The following is a 10,017-nucleotide window of genomic DNA, read 5'->3' as shown; positions in this document are numbered from 1 at the left end:
CCTGCTTGAAGCAGCTGGTTGGAGGATCTGTCCTGGAGTGCTGAGTCCTAGCACTGTGCATTACTGCTTGGCAAAATTCTTATCTCAGTCCTCCAGTATGGATGTGACTCATTCCCTATAGCTCTGGGAACATGTTATCTGGATGAGTGTCTGAGAGGTTTTCTGGTGCTACCTTGGTCTGCACCCTCTGAACCTCTTGGGGCAGCTGCCTCCATGCTGCTGAGACTTTAACAAGGGAATGAGTGGCGAGTTGTTGTGGCCCCACACAGCCTATCTGCAATAACCCTTTAACATAAAGGTGGTCGTGGCTTTATGGTGATGTCAGGCCTGGAGGATGCCTGCAGTCTCACCTCATAGTTGCACCAAGAAACAGCTCCAGGATAACTCATGCTTGAGTTTAACTTTCTGTCTGTCCCCACCTTGAGTCTTCGTTCTTGTGTGAAGCTGCAGCATTCCTGGGGCATGCAGGCAGTCTGTGGTGTAGTGTCTGAGGCAACAGCTGTTTTCAGTATTGCTAACCTGAGCATTCAGATACCATGAGTCAGGTTAAAAAACCATTACTTTAAAAATAGTACATTGTGGGTTCTGTCTCTGTGTCTTCTGGTATAAAAGCCTTCAAGGCTGACATGTTTAAAGTGTTGGGGTTTTTTTAGCATGGGTAAAAACTGACTTTCAAGAAGCTGAATTTCATCACTTCAGAAAAAGACTGAAAGTTGAAAGATCCAGACTTTCTCATCAGTACAGAAGTCTTAGGTCAGAGGTCAGACTTTAACTTCCTTTTGCCATGTAATTAACATTAGCATCATATTTACAGTCTCCTGCGGCTGTGCTCTACATGGCTGTGTATCTTATGAGGTAGAACTCCATTCCTCAGCACAATATGCCGAAGCTTCAAAAGACTTAATAACTAGAGTTGCCTTCTATTGAGATAGAAATCACTAAGTGTACCACATTCCTGAAGTGTTACTTATTTTGATATAAAATCTGCTTGTTTGGTACTGCTCATGTCTTTCAGGCATCAGCATGGCAGTTTTGTTCAGAAAAGCTTCAGGTTTGTTCTGGAGCTGAACAGAATGGGAGTAACTGAGAACTCTGAAAAGGATCCTTGCTGCTGTGCTGACTGTCCCCTCATCCCTCCAGGATTGAGCTGGCAGCTTCCTTAGACTTCAGAAGACCAGAAACTGTCTTTTATTTGGCTATCAACACAGGAGGCTTGGTGACAAGGAGGTCTCTTGGGTGGTTTAGAACTGCACAGCTCTCAAAAGGAGTGAAACATTGCTTCAGAACTGCATGGAATTGCCAAGCCAGTGACGTGTGTGTTCTTGTGCCTGTTGTACAGCAGGATAAGGTAAGGTGGTGTGTTAGTGCCTTTGTTCAGCTAATCAGCTGCCAGCAGGGTTGTGGGGTACCAGCAGCACCTGCAGTGGGTGGGCAGGCTTGACTTCAGCATCAAAGAGTATTTTATTCTTGAACAGCACTGGCAGCATTTTCTCCTTGAGCGTGTGGTTTCAGGATATGGAATTGTCTTGAGACTTTGCATGGAAAATGCTTAGCATGCTCTGGCTTTCAGAATTGGAAAAAGAGTCAGGGCTACCTATCATGTGGTGTGAATATGCCTCATTGTTCTGCTTTGGATAAAGATATGGAAACTGTCTTCAAACAGCGTGTATTGGAGAGGCTGTACTTTGTCTAGAAATTGTTTAATTTCTTTTTGGCCAAAACTACTGCTTTCAACGAAATAATTCAGTATTCTTCACTACACTGAACTGCTGTAAGTACCAGTGCAGTAGGGATGGTAAATTTGGCTTCTGTGGAAATACCAGTAAGCATACTGGAGCCACTGAAGGAGTTTGGAAGGAGAGGTCAGGAGAGCAGCAGTCATGTTGTCTTGTCAGTTTGTGAAAGGAATGGTTTGTGTAGTCCCTGAGATAGAAGTGCTAGCTGCCTGACTCAGGTGGTCTCTATCAGTTCTGTGTCCCTAAGCTATCTCAGACTGTGTCTGAGGGTTGCTTAGCTTGAATCAGACCACCCTGGTCTGCTCTTTCTTCACCAAAGATCAGGCTCTACCCTTGCCCTTGCTCACATGATGAGCTTAGATTAAGTGCCTAGTTCTTGATGGCACCCACGTGCCTTGCAAGCACGTGGTGAAGAGCTGCATTCTTGTCCTCCTTGGATGGTTATTTTGGAAGCTACAGTTCAGGGCTGTGGCTGGTGGAGCAGCACTGAGGAGGAGAGAACATTGTGTGCTTCAGCTTGTGCTCTACGGTCTTTGTTTAAGATGAGCCAGGAGCGGTATGTTTCTAGTTGTATCTGGCAGTCCAAAGATCAATGACATGCCTTAGAAAGACCTTTGCTGTTGCACTCAAAACTGTACAGCCTAGGTGACTGGAGCTTATTGCTTCACCTCCTAAGTAATACTACTCCAGCCAGCGCGTGGAACTTCACTGGCTGGGGAAGTAATATTATTTAGTAGGTTTACACCGAAGCAGAAGAAATAAATTCAATGTGGGTCCTGTTTCTGGTCTATGTAGCTCTGGATGCTAGAGTCAGGTAACTGCTAGAGCACTGGGTGAACTGCTTGAACTCTAGGCATTCATCAGTGAGCAGAACCAGAGGCAGCACTGCAGATGTAGTCTCACCAGTACCTGTATACTGGCTGGGACTGTGCTTTTCCACCATATTTCTGAGTTGCTGGTTGTGCCTCAGCAAGGAAGCACAGATGTGGACAGTGGGAGAGGTCAGGAGCATTAGGCTGGCTTGGGCCATGGCTCCATATCAGGAAGCAGAAATCCAGCAGGCTGGCTGAGGAAACTACAGCAAATGCACTTTTTTTTGCACCCTTACCAATGTGAGTCGTAGGAGGAAGGATATGGGGCAGGCTGGCAGCCAGCAGACCCGACCTGCTTGAGCACAGGCGGTCCTGCACACTCTGAGGATGGACTCAGCTAGAAAGCTGAGCAGGGCTACTCAGGTACTTGTACTCTGTGCAATGATTTGCCCTCCTGCATGCTGTGTGCAGATGTTTTGCCAGGCTGCTGGTCCGAGCCTAGGGGGAGCTGACAGCTGGTGTATTCAGCCAAAGAAAGCTGCCAGTGCTGGTGGGAAGCAAGGGAGCCTTTGGTGCCACACGTGGGCTTGCTGTCGGCATGGAGCTGCATGTGCTCCATGAACACATATGCTGGCCTTGGAAGTGCTTAGTCCTGTGAATAAGCCCATTGCTCTGCACTGGAAGGTCATTCGGGGGCCTGTCCCTCTGCGAGTTCTGCATCCAGTGGTTCTGTGTTTGAAGACATGGCAGGAAATAAAGGTTGTCAGTCTGAAGCTGTACTGGCTGAGAGGAGGCTCTTTTGCCCCTCTCCTAGCCTGGCTTTCCCCATCAGAGCTTTTGCTTCTTTGCTAGCTTGTGCTCCTGGTCCTCAGGAGTGGCCCTGAGCACTGTTGCTGTAGAGTAGTTGCAATGGGCATGGGAAAGGGGAAAGTTGCTTTCCTGTCTGCTAATCAGGGCTGTGCAGACAGGGATTGAGGAAGGATGGCTCTGCTCTGGCTCAGGATGTTTTGGAAACAATGCCTATTTATAGGAGAGAGTGAGGGGCCCCTTGATGCCTGGAGCAGGAGTGGAGCAGCCTGGCTGTGCGGGAAGAAGGTCTTGCAGTGCCGCGTAGTAGCACTGCAGTACGCTGCGCAAGGGAGTCAGGGAGACTGGGGTAGGTGTGGTTTGCTGTTTTGTGTGTTCTCTGTCCTCAAACTTGTTCTGCTCTCTCCCTGCCTCTCCATGAGGGGATCAGCAGCCCTCTTCTGTTTGCTTGTCCCCTGCCTGCAGCTTGCTATTGGCAGGAGTGGGGAGGGGGTGCTGTGCCGCGCTGGAGCTGGCACTGGAGCCGCAGTGCCACCCGTACAGGAGTAGCTTCACCTTGCTTCTTTGGAGACCTGCTGGGTGGTGGTAAGGAGTGCTGGCTACAGAAGTGCTGAGGACAGGGCAGAATGCTGATGAGGGACAGAGGGCTGATGATGGACCATATATCCCCAGTTCAGTTGCTTACCCAGATTGTCCAAGTTTAGCCCATTCACTGCTGAGTGGGAGAGTTATCAGTGGCTGTCTGGGACAATGTGATAAGCAATGCCAGACTGCAAGAACCCATGCTGTTCTCTCTGGAAACAGGCAGCAGTGAGCTTTTTGCCACAGTGAGCAATGCTGCTTTGGTAGAGAGTGTAAGTGCAGCAGAGAGCCAAGGCTTGGTGCCATGTGTGCCCAAGCCATCACCAAATTGCTTGGGGAGCCCTGGGCTGTCCTACGTCAATGAGCTTTCTCACTAACTGTATCAAAGAGGTCTGCCAAGGCCAGTGCTTTTCTTTTACTTGCACCACAAATGCTTCTGCCAAGAAGATCAGCAACACCAGAGATAGAGACAGTAGTGCTGGAGCCCTGGAATTTGAGGTGTGATATCAATGATGGGAAGGATGCAGGCCTCTGCTGTGGTAGGGGATCTCCACACCCAGCCCGGCACATGGGGCATGAACCCTTGTCAGGCAGGTTTAAGCTCCTCTGTCTTCCAGCTTGGTTTGCTTCTCATCCTTGGTTCTGCAAATTCTTACACACTGGTGAGTCAGTGAAGACTGGGTGTTGTAATAGCAGCTTTGGAGGACATGTACCCAGTTTTTGGCAGTGAGAGCTGACTGGATCTGTCAGGTGGAACCTGAGTACAGGCGTTGTTGACTGTGGCCTGTGTTCCCAGCTGGAGCAAGTCTGGCTGGCTTTCTGCAGAGGTCCTCTGTTTTTGCTGCATGTGTGGACTGGGAACTGCTGGCGGCTCTTGTTCTGCCTTTTGTAGGGAGACTTCTTAGTACCAGCAACTTAGGGAATGTTACTGAAGCCAGTGTGGCCAGGCTTGCTGCATGGTGACCTGGCCTGGGCCCGAGATTTGCTGGGCACTTCTCTCCTAATACAAATGGAGAATGTTAAATAGACCTGGAAGGTTGGAACTTCTGAAACGGGGTAACTGCCTGGAGAAAGGGAGGAACAGAGCATATTAGAGCCTGTGGGCTGCTGTCTTGTGTCCAAGATTAGTTTTCAACTGTGCTGGCATATATAAGAATATTGGGGTTGCCTTGTGAGCTACAGGTAGAGCTGAAGGGCTCTGAGGCTGGGGATTCCACATATGAAATGTCTGTACTGAGGTTATACCAGGCCTGTAGGTGCTGGGTCTGTACAGCCACTCAGGTTTTCCCTGGCGGTGTCACCTGCTGTTCTTGCTGCAGGACTATCTGGAGAACTGTTTGCTGTATCCTCTGGATTGTATGCTGGGGTAGTCTCAAACAGCATAGCTTCTGTGTGCATAGGCTCTCTTGGGTAGGAGAAGTCATAGTGTTTCTTTAGCATTCCTCCTTTGCTGATCTAAATACAGGGCTGTTTTTCTCTTGAGCGTGAGAACTCACCAGTCTCCTCTGCCTTTTGGCCTCTGTTGTATGCCTCTTAAAACTTCCCTTGGCTGCAAGCCACAGCCTGGGCACCACTGCCCTCGAGTCTCTCTGATGGCAAATTTAGGTCATGTGTTGACAAGCAGATCAGGTGGGTTTTTACTTGTGTTGTGCAGCAAAAGAGTACTTCTGGGAGGAGGAGTGCAGTTGGGCTCTTCTCTAGTCATCAGAACTGTCCTGGTCCTCCTGTGTGAAGCTGCAGTCATCCTGCTGCTGCTGGCCCTCTGGAAAAGTAGATGTAGTTCCCTTTCTCTAGAGCTGGTGTGGTGTCTTGCTGTCTCTCTGCTGTGTTGAGAGCTCTGGTAGAGGCATCGTGCTGCAGTGGTTTGGCTATGTGCTGCCCGAGGTGGTCTGAGCAGTACAGAACATCAGGAGAAACTGAGCACTCCTGCCTGTCCTGCATCAGTATAAGCAAGCAGCAGAGGGACTGGCTGAGAGACAGGCCGTGCTGCTGTCTTCCTGTGCCACTAAGTAATTTCCTTGAGTTTAGATCATTGGGATCCCTGGCTGTATTTTGTTCCTGTTGTGGTGTTTTGTTTGTTTTTTAAACCAGTGAGACCTCTTCTTCCTTTTGTTAGCCCTCCTGGATGTGTGCTACAGAAACAGGCTCTGTGGGGAGCATGCTCTGGAAGCCAGTCTTGAACATGTGATTTGGGGAGGAATGTTCTTCAGCAATTGCCAGAGAGCAGCTAGGAGTTCCTGGCAGCATGTATGGCTGGAGTGCAGCTGATGGCTCTTTTCTTCTTTTTGTCTGCAGGTTGTGCTAGCAGGCAGCCCTTACACAGCTGACACCTAGAGGCTCTTGGACACCACTGGGTGCTTTGGAGTCTCATGCCAGCTTGATGTGTGCAGGACACGGGTGGACCTGGACAAGGCTGGAGATGCGGTATTTGTAAGCACATTGGCACTTGCCATGCACCCAACAGGGTCAGTGGATAGTAGCTTCTCCCGCTCTGCTGTGCAGACCCTCTCCCGGAGCCACTGCCGCAACATCAGACAGAAGATCTCCCAGTGGGAGGGGAGGACACGAGGGTGCTCCAGCAAGGAGAAACAGCTGCTGAAGGACTTTGGAGTAACATATGATCCCAGCTGCGATGCTCTACCCAAAGTAAAGCCAGAACATACAGGGATGGGCAGAAAGACTGGGTCCAAAGATCCAAAGAGCCTGGGTTTGGACTTCAGGGAAGATGCACAGAGCTGCTTGCACACTGATGACAGTGGTGACCTCAAGCCCTGTGCATGCAGCCTAGCTTTCCAAGCCAAGGAGAAAGGAGAGTGGCAAGCAGGCTTCGTGGACCCAGGGGCGACACTGCCCCCAGGGTACTTCTATACCTCGCAAGCTCTGTGGAGGACAGTACATCCCCTTCTGCCTGGCAAAGCCCCACCAGTTCCCTTGGACCTTCAAAGGAAACGAGGGAGCTGTGGCTCCACAGAAAGAGAACTTAAAATCAAAGGTGTAGACTCTCTCTGCAGGGCAGAGAGGAGCTTGAAAAACATTTACTCTGAGGTGGAGGGGCAAGAGGAGGAGCCAGCTGCTGTCCTGCCACCCAAGCCCCGTAGGACTTTCTGCTATCTTGCAGAAAAGGGTGCTAGTAGCTGTAGCGATGCCAGTGCTACCAGCGAAGCTCCCTTGCAAAAGCAACATGGAGGAGACTTGGTGTCACCTTCCAACAATGCTGAGAAGACAATAGGCAGCAGGAGGATCAGAGGGAGAACCCAGAGGTACATCGATTCTCATGTCTGAAACATGTTTCCTTAAATCAGTTTCTAGGCGGGTTTAAACAGCTTGCTTGCCATGATATCCTTGTGGATGTGCTAGTACTGATGATGCCTCTGTTGATGAGGAGAGGATATTTCTGGACCAATGTATCCCCTTTCCAGCATTGTGTATGCACTGCTTTTGCTGCTGATAATCTTGCAAAGAAGGCTAAAAGCTCCAAATAGATGTCAGTCCCACACCTTAAAACAGAGTTGAGTGACAGTATGCTGGCCCCAGGGAGAATGCTGGCTGCTTCTTGCCCTGAGCTGGTCCTCAGCTGCAATTGTGGATTACAGAATAGCTTTCTCATGGGGCAGTATGGCTGCTAAAAGCTCCAGCTTTTCTGTGAGTGAAAGATTCTCTTGTTGCTTAAAGTTGGAGGCTGTCAGCTGTTGGTACCCCATTGTGGTAGGTTTGGCTATTCTTCCCTCTTTTCTGTACAGAGCAAAAAAAAACTCTGAGCCAGCTTGCTGCTGGTTCTGCTTACAGATGAGCTGCCTAGGGCAGCTGTGCTAGAGAGTAGTGTGAACGTTGTAGGTGGAGATGTGGCTAGGACTCCTGAAACCTCCTTTCACTGTGGCAAAGCATGCAGCAGCAAACCGACTTTTATGATGATAGGCTAAATCCCTTCCAGCTCCTTTGTGACCTCAGTGCCATAATTTTGAAATGGAGGCCAAGTGTATGAAAATGCAAACTCGCAAATGCAATAACACCCTTAGCATGAGCAGTAGGAGAGGTCCAGTAGAAAGCAGTGCTCTAATTCTGAGTACTGCTGTAAGTGCTTAGTCTGCAAAATGTGGTTTGGGTTCTTGCCTCTGACAGGAGGGGACTTGCCATACCTGCTTGGACTGTGCCTAGCCCTGGGGCCTTCAACTTCATTTTTAATTTAAAAATCTCCCCGAGTAAGTGAGTAGGACTCACTTGGTGTGCTAGTTTTAGCTGGGATAGAGTTAATTTTCTTCTTAGTAGCTTGTGTGGTGCTATGTTTTGGATTTATGATGAAAATAGTATTGATAACACAGCAGTGGTTACACAGCCTCCAGGCCTTTTCTGTTTCTCACACTGCTCTCACCAGCGAGCAGACTGTGGGTGGGCAAGAAGCTGGGAGGGGACACAGCTGAGACAGCTGACCCCAACTGACCAAAGGAATATCCCAGAACATTTCTGTCATGCTCAGAAATAAAAATGGGGGGAAGAAGGAGGAAGGGGGGGACATTTGGAGTTAACAGCGTTTGTCTTCCAAAGTCACTGTTACATGTGATGGAGCCCCACTTCCCTGGAGATGGCGGAACGCCTGCCTGCCGAGGGGAAATAGTGAATGAATCATAGAATCCCTTATTTTGCTTTGCTTGTGTGCACAACTTTTGCTTTACCTCTTAAACTGTCTTTGTCTTGACCCATGTGTTTTCTCACTTTTACCGTTCTGATTCTCTCTCCCATCCACCACTGGGTGGGGGAGAGAGGGACTGAGCCTGCTGGCTGGGGTTAAACCTCAACACTTGGAAATCGGAGAGTCCAGAGTAGAGATCCATGTACTTGATGGCCCCAAGGAGGACCATACTGTGTGTGGACTGGAGTCAGCAACTCACTAGTACATGCAGGTGCCTTTAGAAGAAGTTACACTGGTTTTCCTCTAGGAAATCTTTTGAGTTTGAGGATATCCAGGGCTTCCGCAACCAGATGGCAACCACCAACTCCCACAGACTTAGAGAAGAGGCGAACGGCACTACAGGATCCAGGCTTGTCTACACACAGTCAGAAGACAACATCTACGAGGACATTATCTGTAAGTGCCTGTGCTTCTGGGGGATGCACTCACTTTATTTAAGGGTAGCAAATTTGCTGGGGAGGGAGGAATGAAGATGAGAACGCATTGAGGCACTTATCTCTGACTTTTAAGGTCTTTCCCATCTGGGGTTCTTTGCTGATGTTAGTAACTCTCTGCATGTGAACAGCCTGATTTCAAATGCCCTGGAAGGTCGCTAGAATTGGCCTGTGCTAAACTGATTTCTTTATTAGCTCTTCAACTGCTTTGCTCAAATGCTGCGCAGAGATCAGTGTGAACACTGGCAAAATTAGCTGCTTTGCAATAGAGCTACTTTCTCTGCAGTGGTAGAAGTGTTTTGTTTGGCTGAATCTGTGTACAGTTTGCCAAATAGATGGTAGTCCGTTAGAAGGATCTTTGAGGGATGGGAACCTAATCCATCTTAGAACAGGTCTCTCTCAAACCCTGTTAAAGCTTGGCAGACAACTCTATGCTCTCCCTGCTTACATCCCTTGCAAGAATGCAGGGCTTCATCTCTTTAGGTGTTCAAGAAACGTGTGGATGTGGCGCTTCAGGACATGGTTTAGGGGACATGGTGGCACTGGACTAATGGTTGGACTTGATGATCTTGAAGGTCCTTTCCAACCTAGTGATTCTGTGATTCTGTGATTCTTTTTCATAAATCCCCTGTTCAATGACTTTTTCAGGTCCTGCAAAAGAGAACCCCTATGAAGATATTGGAGCGCTGCCCTTACCCCTGTGGAAGGTCCCGTCTGTCTGGAAGCTGCCACCCCCCCGGAGCACCAGTAGGACTCCCAAGGTAGGGCAAGGGGATTGAATCGTTATATCTGTACAGAGAGTCATCCTCACGAGGGCCCTATTTTCTGCTCCCCCCAGCTCCACATTCCCCACTGCTACGTTATTGGTTTCCGTTATTTTTTATCGTTTGTTATTAAGGTAAATGATAATGAACAGCCATGGCAGTTTATTCAGGGAAAAGAGGAGAGTTTATCACCTT

At 49.0% G+C, this 10,017-nt stretch overlaps 1 protein-coding gene across 1 annotated transcript; it reads left to right on the top strand.

The window, feature by feature from the left end:
* Nucleotides 1-6,388: 6,388 nt before the first annotated feature.
* LOC104624025 (DENN domain-containing protein 2C-like) lies at nt 6,389-9,819 on the top strand (the record flags this gene model as incomplete). Its single annotated transcript, XM_010291281.1, has 3 exons — nt 6,389-7,197; nt 8,872-9,020; nt 9,707-9,819. Coding segments are annotated over exons 1-3 (1,071 nt in total), but the record flags the coding sequence as incomplete, so codon positions are not given.
* Nucleotides 9,820-10,017: the final 198 nt, after the last annotated feature.

This window comes from Phaethon lepturus, unplaced genomic scaffold (assembly GCF_000687285.1).
Source record: "Phaethon lepturus isolate BGI_N335 unplaced genomic scaffold, ASM68728v1 scaffold14487, whole genome shotgun sequence".
Taxonomy (NCBI): domain Eukaryota; kingdom Metazoa; phylum Chordata; class Aves; order Phaethontiformes; family Phaethontidae; genus Phaethon; species Phaethon lepturus.
The sequence above is the reverse complement of the archived record's forward strand: the minus strand, read 5'-3'. Positions and strand labels throughout refer to the sequence as shown.